Source organism: Dasypus novemcinctus, chromosome 26 (assembly GCF_030445035.2).
Source record: "Dasypus novemcinctus isolate mDasNov1 chromosome 26, mDasNov1.1.hap2, whole genome shotgun sequence".
NCBI lineage: Eukaryota > Metazoa > Chordata > Mammalia > Cingulata > Dasypodidae > Dasypus > Dasypus novemcinctus.
The window spans coordinates 17492112-17505422 of NC_080698.1; the positions used below are offsets into that span (position 1 = coordinate 17492112).

At 39.7% G+C, this 13311-nt stretch overlaps 1 protein-coding gene across 7 annotated transcripts in view; it reads right to left on the minus strand.

Annotated features, from left to right (window-relative positions):
- Nucleotides 1-9318: 9318 nt before the first annotated feature.
- ARHGEF3 (Rho guanine nucleotide exchange factor 3) overlaps nucleotides 9319-13311 on the minus strand; it is a 320159-nt gene continuing 316166 nt past the window's right edge. For all 7 annotated transcript variants that reach the window (XM_004448232.4, XM_071212112.1, XM_004448235.5 and 4 more), the window contains one exon: nucleotides 9319-11495. In XM_004448232.4, coding sequence (XP_004448289.1) covers nucleotides 11140-11495 — 356 coding nt within the window. In that variant the 3' untranslated portion in view covers nucleotides 9319-11139. The remainder of the gene's footprint in view (nucleotides 11496-13311) is intronic.

Genomic DNA, 13311 nt, shown 5'->3' on the forward strand with positions numbered 1-13311 from the left:
GGAGCTTGGGGTGGTGGTGGCAGTCTCTGACCCTAGTCTCAGAGCATGGTATCGAGATAAGATGGGAATTTTATAAATCCTTAATTGCTGGTTCCTTTGTGCTTAACAGTTCTGTCATTAGTTTATCTCTTTCCCTTCACCTTTTCCTGTAAGCAACAAGGAAAACTCAGGATGTGCTTTCCACACTTTGCTGGGAAATCTCCTCAGCCAAATAGAAGTTCATCCCTTGCACGTTTTTCCTTCCATCTGACATCAGAACACAATTTCTTTTTTTTCTTTTCTCTTTATTTATTTTTTAAATTTTACATTAAAAAAATATGAGGTCCCCATATACCCTCCACCCCCGTCACCCCACTCCTCCCCCCATAACAACAACCTCCTCCATCATCATGAGACATTCATTGCATTTGGTGAATACATCTCTGAGCACTGCTGCACCTCATGGTCAATGGTCCACACCATAGCCCACACTCTCCCACAGTCCACCCAGTGGGCCATGAGAGGACATACAATGTCTGGTAACTGTCCCTACAGCACCACCCAGGACAACTCCAAGTCCCAAAAAGCCCCCACATCATATCTCTTCCTCCCACTCCCTACCCCCAGCTGCCACCATGGCCACTTTCTCCACACCAATGCCATATTTTCTTTGATTACTAATCACAATAGTTCATGAATAGAATATCAGTAAGTCCACTCTAATCCATTCTCTATTCCTCCATCCTGTGGGCCCTAGAATGGCCGTGTCCTCTCCACATCTATATCAAGAGAGGGCTTAGATTCCACATGGATGCTGGATGTAATTCTCCTGCTTGCAGTTGTAGGCACTCTTGGCTCCCTGGTGTGGTGGTTGACCTTCTTCACCTCCATATTAGTTGAGTGAGCTAAGTCCAATAAACCTGAGTGCAGGAGCTGCCATCAGAACACAATTTCGACAAGTTTTTTGCCCCTTTTTAGAAGGACAGTCTTTCCTCCAGGTTCCAGTAATACATTCATCATTTCTTTCTAAGCCTTCTCTGGAAGTACCTTTAATGTCCATGTTTCTACTAAAATTCTATTCATGATGATATGTGTATTCTCTAAGATGGTAGAGACTTTCTTTATAGTGCTCTCTACAGCAGTCTAAGTTTTTTCCTATCAAGCACTTTGAAATTCTCCCAGCCTCTACCTATTAAACAGTTCCAAAGCTATTTCCACATTTTTAGGTATTTGTAATAGCAGCACCCCACTTTCTGGTACCAAAACCTGTCTTAGTTTGTCAAGCTGCTATGACAAGTGCCATACTATGGGTTGGCTTAAACAATAGGAATTTAGTCTCATGGTCTTGGAGGCTGGCCGTTCAACAGCAGGCTATTGGCAGGACTTGCTCTCTCCTGGGGTCTGAGGCATTTGGCAATCCTCCATCCAAAGGAGATCTCTTTTTCCTTGTGGTCTCCTCCTCTGGTTTCTGCTCGCTTCTGGCTTCTACTTCTGTGCCCAATTTCCTTGTTTGTAAGGATTTAAGCTATATTTGAGTAAACCCACCCTGATTCCACTTGGCTTTATCTAAATAGGATCTTCAAAGATCCTATTCACAAATGAGTCTACATCTTAACTAATCACACTATCTTTAAAGATCCTATTTATGAATGGGTTCAAACCTACTGGATGGGAGTAAGGACTTGAACATGTCTTTTGTGGACATTATGATTCAATCCCCAACACAAAAATTTTAGAGACTTTTTAGTAAAAATAACCCTATAAAATGGGTAAAATATTTTGAAGAGACACTTCAGAAAAGAAGTTATGTGAGTGGCCGATGAGTCATGGAAAGACTCACAACATCATTAATAATCAGGAAGCACAAGTTAAAACTACTATGAGGGAGTGGATGTGGCTCAAGTGGTTGAGCACCCACCTCCCACATGGAAGGCCCTGGGTGTGGTTCCTGGTATCTCTTGAAAAAAACAAAAAACAAAAAACAACAGGGAAATGGATGTGGCTCGAGAAATTGAGCTCCTGCCTACCACATGGGAGGTCCTGGGTTTGGTTCCTGGTGCCTCCTGGAGAAGACGAGCAAGACAGTGAGCTGGCATGACAGGCATGTATGGCAAGCTGATGCAACAAGATGACACAACAAGGAGACACAAAGAGGAAAGACAATGAGAAACACAACAAAGCAGGGAGCTGAGGTGGCTCAAGTGACTGAGCACCTCTTTCCCACATGGGAGGTCCCAGGTTTGGTTCCTGGTGCCTCCTAAAGAGAAGACAAGCAGACACAGAGAACACACAATGAATGGACACAGAAACCAGGCAGTGAGCACAAACAATGGGGGGGGAGGGAAGAGGCGAGGAATAAATAAAATAAATCTAAAAAAAATAACAACAGCAAAAAACAAGTAAATCAAATAATAAAACCATCTCAGGGAAGCTGATGTGGCTCAGTGGTCAAGTGCTGGCTTCCTACATACAAGGTTGGGTTCATTCCTGGCTCTGGGTACCTTAAAACAAACAAACAAAAAAAACTGCTATGAGAGCAGAGCAGGAGTAGTTCAATGGTTGAGCACCTGCTTTGTATGTACGAGGTTGCAGGTTCAATTGTCCTTTACCTCCAAATAAAACAAAACAATTAAGAGATATGGTTACGTAATACCTACCAGAATATCTAAAAGGAAAAAGGAAAATGAAAAAAAAAAGAAGGAAGAAAAAATAAAATGAAAAAAAGAGAAAGATAAAGAAAAAATAAAGAACCTTAACAATATCAAGTGTTGGCAGGGATATGGAGTAACTGAGACTTGCTGGCAGGAATGTAAAATGATACAAACACATGGAAAGCAGCTTGGAAGTTTCTTATAAAGTTAAACATACTCTAACTATATAACCCTTCATTTTCACTCCTAAGTATTTACCCCAGCGAAAGGAAAATATAGGTTTACACAAAGACTTGTACATGAATATTCATAGCAGCATTAGTCACATGTGTGTCAAGAGGTCAATAAACAAATTGTGATATAAACATACAGTAGATTATTGTTCATCAGTAAAAAGGAACTAACCGTATATATGTATACACACACGTATATATATATACACCTGCATAAATATTAGAAAACATTTTTCTGAGAGGAAGTTGCATGGTTTCAATGATATGAACTCTAGAAAAATCAAGCCTAATCTATAATGACAGTAAGCAGATCAGTAGTTTCCTGAAACCATGGATGGGGTGGGAGTAGTGGGTGCAGAAGGGCATTGACTAAGAAGGGGAACAAGGGAACATGTGGGATGATGGACAAGTTCTATACTGCACTGCAGTTGTGGTTACGTAGGTGTAAATAGTTTTCCAAAGTCACTGCAGAGTACATTTAAAATGTGCCTTTGACGGTATGTAAATTACACCTCAATAAATACGACTTAACAGGAAAAATAAATAATTTCCCACTCCAGGATAGTACAACCCAAATGTTTGCAGACTAGCCATCACCGGTTCAGTTACCTGTGCTGCCATTTGATGTTGCATAGGAGACCCCAGCTCAACACATGCAAAACTGAACTCATGATATTCCCCCCAGACCTGCTTTTTACCTCCAGCATTTGCTATTTATTCTCCACATTGTAGTTGGGAGATCTTTCTATTTTTCAAGTGAAATTTTTATTGAGATAATTGTATATTCACATACAGTTGTAATAAATAGAAAGAGATTCCATGGACCTTTTATTCAGTTCCCCCAATGGTAATGTTTTGAACAACCATAGTACAATATTACAACCATGGTATTGACATTGACAGAAGCCATCAATCAAAATTGGATTTCCCCAGTTTTTCTTGTATTTATTTGTGTGGGTGCCTATTTAGTTCTACGCCATTTCATCACATGTGCAGGTTTGTGTATCCACTACCAGAGTCAAGATCCTGCAGGTTCCATCACCACAAAGATCCGCGTTGCTCTTTTAAAACCACACCACCTCCCTCTCACCTGATGCCCCCTCTCTGCCCCTTCCCCATCTCTAACCACTGAAAACAATGAATGTGTGCCCCATTTCTAAAATTTTGTTATTACAAAAAAAAATTATCTAAGGTCTGTGTTACCCTACCAAAGCCAGTTAAAGACAGCACAAGAAAAGAAAACTACAAACTAATATCCCTAATAGGTATACAAACAAAAGTCCTTAACAAAATGCTAGGAAACGGAACCCAGCAGCATATTGAGAGGATTATACACCATCACCAAATAATTCCAATCCTAAATCTATATCCAAGAGAATTGAAAACAGGTGTTCAAAGAAAAACTCTTACACAAATGTTTAAAAAGCGGAAACAACCCAAATGTGTATCAGCCACTGAATGGATAAACAAAATACCATACAATGGAATATTTTTCAGCCATAAATAGAAATGTACTGATACAAGCTACAAGGTGGAAAGTTGAAAATATTGTTACGTGAAATAAATCAGATACAAAAAGCCATATAGTCTATGATTCCATTAAGTGTGATAGTTGCACAACATTGGGAATATACTGGTAGTCACTGAATCACTGAATTACACAATATTTATGTATCTTATGTATGTATTTTTTTTTAGGCGGTACCAGGGATTGAACCTAGGACCTTGTACATGGGAAGCAGGCGCTCGATCACTTAGTTACACCTGCTTCCCTTATACAGGTTACAATAGTTAAAACGGTGACTTTTATGTTATATAAATTTTACCTCAACACAAAAAGTTATGTAAGTGTAATCATACAGTGTTTAATTTGAGGGGGGATTTCTTTTTCCCACTCAGCATAATTTCCTGGAAATTAATTAAACGTACTGCATCTATCAGTAGTTTGTTCCTTTTATTGCTGAGTAGTATTCTTAGTAGAGATGTACCATAGTTTGTTTAACCACTGATCCGTTGAAGGACATGTAGGCTGTTTCAGATTAAACTATTATGAGTAAACCTGCTAGGAACATTCTTGTACAGCTTTTGTGTGAACATAACGTTATCATTTCTCTGGAATAAATGCCCAAAAGTGTAACTGCTGAGTTGTATTGTAATTGCATGTTTCTTTATCTAAAGAAACTGCCAACTGTCTTCCAGAGTGGCTGTACCATTTTATATTCCTACCAGAAGGGTGTGAATGATCCAGTTTCTCCACATCCTTGTCAAAAATTTGCGTTGTATCTTTTTTATTTTAGCCATTCTAATGGGTATGTAGTGATATCTCACTGTAGTTTTAATCTGTATTTCCCTGATGGCTGGTGAGGTTGAACACCTTTTCATGTACTTATTGGTCATCCTATTCAGTGAAGTATCTCCACATGCCTTTTGCTATTTTGTAATTTCAATTTTTACTGCTAAGTTTGGAACATTCTTACTGTATTCTAGATCCTAGTCCTTTGTCAGATATGTGGTTTACAAATATTTTTTTTCCAATTTGTAGCTTGTCTTTTCAACCTGTTCACATAAACTTTTATAGAGCAAAAGTTTTAAATTTTGATAAGGAATTTATGATTAAAGAAAAGTTTTACTCTTTTCTTTCATGGATCATGCATTGCTCAAATCTCTTTGCATAGCCCTGGATCTAAAAAATTTTCTCCTGTATTTTTTTTTCTAGAAGTTTCATAGTTTCATGTTTTACATTTAAGTCTGTGATCCATTTTGTATAAGGTAGAAGGATCAGGTCAAGGATTTTTTTTTTTTTTCACCCTATGGATATCCAATTGCTCTAGCACACGAGGCCTCCTTCGTCGATTGAATTGATTTTGAAACTCGGTTTGTCTCTAATAATTTCTTTGCTCTGAAGGATACTTTATTGGTATTGTTTTAGTTTGCTAGGGTGTAGGGACAAGCCAGTATCCTGGGGCTATTTACAGTGGAGCTATTACCACTGTAAAGTTGAAAGGTTACTGGAACTCAGAGAGGGCTCCTTGGGAAGACTTGTAATTTCAGGTTGAGAGATGCCGCCAGCCCAAGACAATTCTCTGAGGAAGGAACTCTAAGTATAAATACTCCAGTCTCAAATTTTTCCCTATCACTGATCTCCTGTGAAGACTCCTCTTTGGCCAAACCAAAAGCTGCAGGCAAGAGAGTCAACTGATGAAGTGCATATAGGTTGCATAGGCATATAACTAGGTGGGGCTGGGTGGAGAGTGGATTTGGAGAGGTAAATGAAGATATCTGGGTACATTCCAAGTATTCTAGATATAATAGCTCATTCAATCGTCCCAACAACACTATTAGTTATTAATAAAGATTTATTCATTATTTCTCTCCCTTTCCCCATCCCACCCCCCGTTGTCTGCTCTCTGTGTCCATTCCCTGTGTGTTCTTCTTGTGTTCACTTGGATTCTTGTCAGTGGCATCTGGAATCTGTATCCTGTTTTGTTGTGTCATCTTGCTGCATCAGCTCTCTGTGTGTGTGGCGCCATTCCTGGGCAGGCTGCACTTTTTTCACGCTGGGCGGCTCTCCTTACTCGTGGGACTCCCCTACGTGGGGGACACCCCTGCGTGGCACAGCACTCCTTGGCGCATCAGCACTGTGCATGGGCCAGCTCATCACACGGGTCAGGAGGCCCTGGGTTTGAACCTTGGATCTCCCAATTGGTAGGCGGACGCCCTATCCATTGGGCCAAATCTGCTTCCCTAGTTATTATTATTCATCATTCCCAGATTTAGAAAAGCCACGCAAGAAAAAAGATTAAAACAAAGACAACGATGATATTGTCAAAGAGTTTAGGGAAGATATTACCTTCATTAAATAAGAACAGGTATGCTTTAAGAATTAGAACTATAATAGAGAGGGAAAATCTTTTAGCAATAAAAACTATGATAGCCAACTCCCTTCCCAAATTAACAGGAAGGTTAGAAGATAAAGATGAAAAAAATCTCCTTGAGAGTAGAACAAAATATAAGGAAAGAAAAAATAGGGATGAAGAGATAAGTGCATCTGAAAATCAATCCAGGATTTTCAAATCAAATCCAGGAAGTCCAAAATCTCTCTGTGGTGTTCCTGAAAGAGAAAACAGAAAATTGTGGGAGGGAAAATATCAAAGCAAAAAATTTGAATTCTCTGGATTGAGAAGGCCCACTAAGTATGCAGCACATGGATGCAAAAGACCCATACCAAGACATGGCAATTTCATAAAACCAGGTGCAAATTTAAAAGTGATTATTAAATAACAATGAAAACTATTACCTATTAATAGTTTTCAATCTGTTTTTACATATAGTATCTCACTTTTTAAATGGCCTGAAGGGTGCACAGTTATCCCCATTTTGGGCATGGAAACAGATGTACTGATTAGAACACCTGCAGGATGATATTTTTCTAAACTTCCACACATAAGATAGCACAAATTAATATTGAAGTGTATTTATGTATGAACCTGTATGTGTAACTGGACAGCTATTTAGAATGCATGTCCAGTTTTTTAAACTAAATTATCAGCAGTCAGAGAGAGCACAGGCTTCCAATTCCTTGCTCTTTCCTCTCAGGTCAATTGATGGACTGCATTGAGTAGATTTATGTAGCTGACTGATCTATCAGCCAACCTGGTGGAAGGAGATATGATGCTCAAGGAGCCCACTTCAAACTCCCTTCCGATACTCCAGTTCTAGAATTCTGTCAGTAAACATGATAGCAGGGACTAAATGAATCAACTGCACTAAATGGGAAGGGATATTCAGTGGCTATTTCCACAATGCAGAGGGGAGCCAGGTGGGAGAAAATCAGCCCGAGTGAAAATGTGTGGTGAGACATTCGGTTTTCCAAAGATATTGCCTTCATTAAATAAGAACTGGAAGTCGTAGAAAGTGGACAAGGATAGAATGTAAACAGAAAGTTGAAGAGATTGTTCATCAACAAGGCGAGTTAAAGTTTCCTATAACCACGGTCTTTGCTGAAACAGGACTGTAGTTATAAAGAGCTTTGCATTCTTAGCTGCTGGCGACTGCTGGGACTGGAAACTAAAGCTGACGCTGGTGGTGACCACAACCCAGAAGCTGAAACCACATTCTAATTTTGCACAAAATTGCTAGTTCTGGGTCTTTTCATTGCTTATCTCTATGCATTTAGCCTGCAGGGATTATACTTAGTTGTATGTAAAATAACATCTTGAAAATAGACGGAAGAAAACCGTTTAGCCCTCAGTCATTTGTACTAACCCACGAAACATCTGAACAAACATGTTCTAATAGACTAGTGAAGATACATCCTCTAGTACCCCCAGTCAATACCATACAATCATGGGGTGAAAGTGGCGCTGAACGTCCAAAGCAGCACTGAAGAAGAATGAGGAGAAAAAGAAAGGAGGAGAAAGAGAAGGAGGAGGGGAGCGAGAAGGGAATTGGCATTTGGGAAAAAAGTTGGATTTACATTTATCTATGTAAATATCTTAACTAATCTGAAAATTCACAGTATGTTGAAGAAAATGCACGAATTTTTTTTGTCTATTTGTATTTTTAATTTTACATTAAAAAAATATGAAGTCCCCATATACCCCCACCTCCCTCACCCCATTCCTCCCCCCATAACAACAACCCCCTCCATCATCATAAGACATTCACTGCACTTGGTGAATACATCTCTGAGCACTGCTGCACCTCATGGTCAATAGTCCACACCATAGCCCACACTCTACCACAGTCCACCCAGTGGGCCATGGGAGGACATACAATGTCCAGTAACTGTCCCCGCAGCACCATCTAGGACAACTCCAAGTCCCGAAAATACCCCACATCAAATCTCTTCCTCCCACTCCCTACCCCCAGCAGCCACCATGGCCACTTTCTCCACACCAATGCCACATTTTCTTCAATTACTAATCACAATAGTTCATGAAAAAATGGGCAAATTTAACGGTAGCCTATGGGGCCAGTGTACTATTGAAAACTGGCTACCAATAGCTTAAAAATGTTTAGCCTCTTTATCAAAAACTACTCTGTGGAGGAGTAAAACTAACCATTTAAAGAAAAAAGTAGATGGAAACTCCAGTAAGAATTTCAAAATGAAATTGGCTTTCTATGATTTAGCCTCAACTTCATCAAGTCACCTTTTTTAAGCATTGAGATTCAACACTTCTATGTTATCATTTGATTTTATACTTAACTATGGATTCAAGAAATAGTAGCTAAAAATGAATGAACAAATAAATGAATAAAGGAGGCTACAGAAAATAGATCTTAGAAATACGACTTCTGCAAAAGCTTTGATCAACCAAATCAAAGCATTTATTTTAAGTCACATCTTATTTTAAGGTTTGTTTTTGAGAACCACAAGTAAAAAATTTGAAAAGACCCTCTCAGGGTGAAAACTGAAATGTGACATTTGTAGAGTAAACACTGTACACAAAGGAGACAATATTTTAATGTAATTTATTTGAAATGCTTCCAGAAAAGTTTAAGGCCATTATACAAAAACATTCATTTCATCAAAACAATCAATTTCTTCCCATAGGCCAACACTTGATAGACCTCTTTTTTCAACACTGACTATAAAGTGGCCGATAACTTCTGCAAAGGATGATTCATTCTTTTCCTCGCCAAACAACTGTTCTCAGCTTACCCCTGCTTTTATCTGCAGCAGGTTCACTCGCCTGCTAAATCAATAACAACTTGAGAAACGGAGCAGTTTTAAATAAAATCGTAATAGAAAAAAAAAATTCATGTTTAAAATCTATAAATACAGGAATATGTTTTACAGGGTAAAATTGACCACAATATTTTTTTGTTTTTCAAAAATAATAAAGTAATATACCTTGTTTTTATATTGATAATCTTGTCACACAGCTTCTCTGAATGTACATGATCTCTGTACATAAGAAAATGACAACATTGTATTGACTGCTTTCTTTTCTGTAAACTTGAAAGACACAGAAGATTTAAAAAAAAACCTTTTTGGCAATAATTTAGAATCATTACTACTAGTGCTGGTGTGGGTATAATTTTGCACAGGTCATTCTAAATATTTACACTTGTGGGCAGCTTTTCCATGTATTCAGTAAATTTTTTTCAAGGTCTGCAACCCTCCCTGCACTGTAAATCAAGGCTGGACGGAGAGGTTTCTAGTTTGGCTAACTGAGCCTAATTAATCATAGAGTTAATTAAGTCGGCCTTGGGACAATGTAATTATGGGCATGGCATACTGATGACCCAGAGGCAGAGCAGGAAAACCCAATGCTCTGGCCTTTCCCATAAGGGCACTGGCCTTGCTTAGTCTCTTTTCATGGTTCTTATCTAAGATAATAGTGAAGCACTGCTCATTCCAAATCCTACCCTCTGTAAACAGAGTCACTGACGCAGTCACATTCTTCCCTGTCTCTTCATTCACGTTATAAATAAAATATGAGTAGGCGCAGGCAGATGAAACACAATGAAGATAGGGCTGCTTGGCTTCCCAGAGGGTTTCTCAAATGTCCTTTGAGTTCTATTCTGATGTTTTAGGCTTGCTAAGACTGCCACCAACTACACAGTGACCTCCTGGTGCAATGTGCATTTCAGTGAAAGCCTCAGAGCTGGCAGTTGCCTTGCGCTGGTCCTTTTAAGTTCAGATTCTACTTCATGTCCTTATAGATTGCTGCATCAAATTTGCTTTGGATGAAATTGCAAGGTCAATACAGTGCCTCTTTCTTTGCAAAATTAAGTCTCCAGAACCTCCAGGGATGTTGTCCAGTCATGCTTTCTGGTGGAATGCTATCAAACTAAACTCACTCCTGCTTCTCTCTCAAATGCTACCACAATACACGAGTAGATTGCCTCATGCCTTGTTTGCAAGGCTCTCTAAATTTCATGCCTTCAGCTACCATGTCAAGAGCTAGAGAGCACTAGAGAAGCACGGAAGGACTCTTTAAGAAACCTATATAAAACAGTAGTTTAGTGATTCTTTTCCTTTTTGGTTTTCACAAATCCAGCAGGATAATTGAGAGAACTTGTTCAAGTACCTCTCCATCCATCCAGACCCTTGTGAAATACAATACAAGGTAATAGGTGTCAAAGATTCCAGCTTCACAGACAGACTGGCAGTTACAGTACTAGGGACAAAGGTACAGATACAAGAGACTGGGTTGACACGGTCACAAAGTTATTAAAAAGTGCTTTTCCAAACCGTTCCATGTGTGGAATGCAAATACTGTACAGGTAAGACACAGGGTGACTTCCAGGAAGTACACATGCTTCTGTCAGACATCGCTTTCTATGTGTCTGCTGTTCCCACAGGAAGAGTCTGTCTGTTCCATGCGCTCACAGTCGAGGCTGACCTCACTCGTGTCCATACTACAGTCTGACTCACTGTCCGATTGGTCCATCTGCTCAAGTTTTGTTTCCCCCTGTGGCTCGCTGCTCCCCCCGGTGGCAGGGTTTAGGAATGGCTCCTCGGAATCAAGCACCCCAGCCTGCCCCGCAGCGCAGAGGACCGTTTCTTTGGCTTGACGAATACAGTTGAGCCATTGCTGTTTGTTGAAGGTGTCGTTGGCTTGTAGTGAGTGGGTCTGACTTTGGGATCCATTTTTGAAACTTACTCTGAAGAAGTTTTTGACTAGAAATGAAAAACACATGAAAAAAAAAGATAGTCAACGGGTAAGTATTTCCCTGGGCCAAAGATAACACATATAGGGACACTAACCCCCAGGGCCCAGGGCAGACTTCACTAATCGACTGCAAAATGATTTCCCAGTGATCCAGGCCATGGCTCAGCTCCATCCTCCAGCTAACCACCCATCAACCAGCGGTGACACAAGTCGAGGCCCGTTGCTCTCAGAAGCTAGTAATGGGTATCAATGCAGAATAACTAAATCTTATGTTTCAGGGGTCCCCAGTGTACTGATTACCAAGCCTGGCTACATATCAAAAGCCCTGGAGAAGCTGGTTACAGATCCCTAGGCCCACTCTTAGAGATGCTGACTCAAAAGGCCTAGAGAGGGCCTGATGACCTGTAATTTTAACCAGGGACCCAAGCTAGAGTTTTTATAAGTTTAAGAAGCTCTTCGAAACATCAAAACACATCTTCGACCCTCCACATGACTGAGCCTGTACATTGAGAATCTGCTGATTCAGAAGGTAGGTAAAGACATGGAGCTATGATAAATTCAGTCTCATTATAAAAATGAAATTACATTTTAATTTCCTCAATGGGAACTACACGCATTTGAAAAATGGTAATGCACAAAATACAAGACTTCTTTATTTAGTCTATTACATTTAATGGGTCTTGCATGCCAAGTGCAATGCCTAGTTCACAGAAGTTTCTGTGGTCAATCCCCTTGCACTAAACCCGTAGCCCACAGGCTACTTCAGATAGTCTAGAGGCTAAGCAATAAAAGCAGGCTTGGCTCAAATGCTTCTCACTGGCCATTTTTTAACAGAAGATAATACTAGTTCTTTAAATGCAGACTCGATCCCTTTGACTTTGGACAAGTGTCAACTTCTTGTTGTCTCTATTTCCTTATTAAAATGGGGACAACAAAGAGAACCTACCTTATAAGGTTGTTAAAAGGAATAAATGTGATACTGTATGTAAGTGCTTACCCAACATGTGACACAGTGAATATTAAAAAAAAAAATGTGTGCTACTATTATTACTATGAGAAGTGAGGGATTTATGGTAGGTGAGAGGCAGTAAATCTCAATTACTTCGACAATATTATACCTGTGTTAATGCATCTCATCTAAAACAGACCTACTGCTGTCTCTTGCTATGCCATTACCTGGTTTTATTTTTCTTAACAGTGCCCAGAATATTTATTTGTTTAAATTTTATCTCTTCTTTACAATGTAAGCTCAATAGGGGCAAGGAATTTAACTGCTTGATCCACCACTACATACTAATATGTAGAACTGTGCTTGACACATGGAAGATGCTCAGTAGCTATTGCTCTCTTAGCAACTCTTGGTTAATTCCTTTGTTTATTAAGTCTTGAGTTAGAGAAGCCATCAAGGTAATGTTCCCGATGAACCCTCAACTCAGTCGACCATTCTTATGTCTCTTAGAGACAACCCTGCTAGCCCATCTTCAAGACCCACCGTTATGCAACTGGTGTCCACATAGGGACTAGCTGGTAGGTCACTTAGTGACCTTCTGCCAATGAAGGAGACAGGGAAAGGGAACCAATACTTAAGGAGCACAAATAAGGAGCACAACTATGCTCAGACACGTTCCCGTACAGTATCTGACTTCACCTCTATAACAACCTTACAAAGTAGACATGCATGTTTCCTACTTTGCACATGGGAAACTGAGGCTCACGGAGGTTGGACAAGGGTGTGCAATCAGTAAGTGATCAGACAACACTGGAATTCAGTTTGACTCCAAGGCCTTGGCTCTTCTCATTGAACCATTGTCCCCTCTGAGTCAC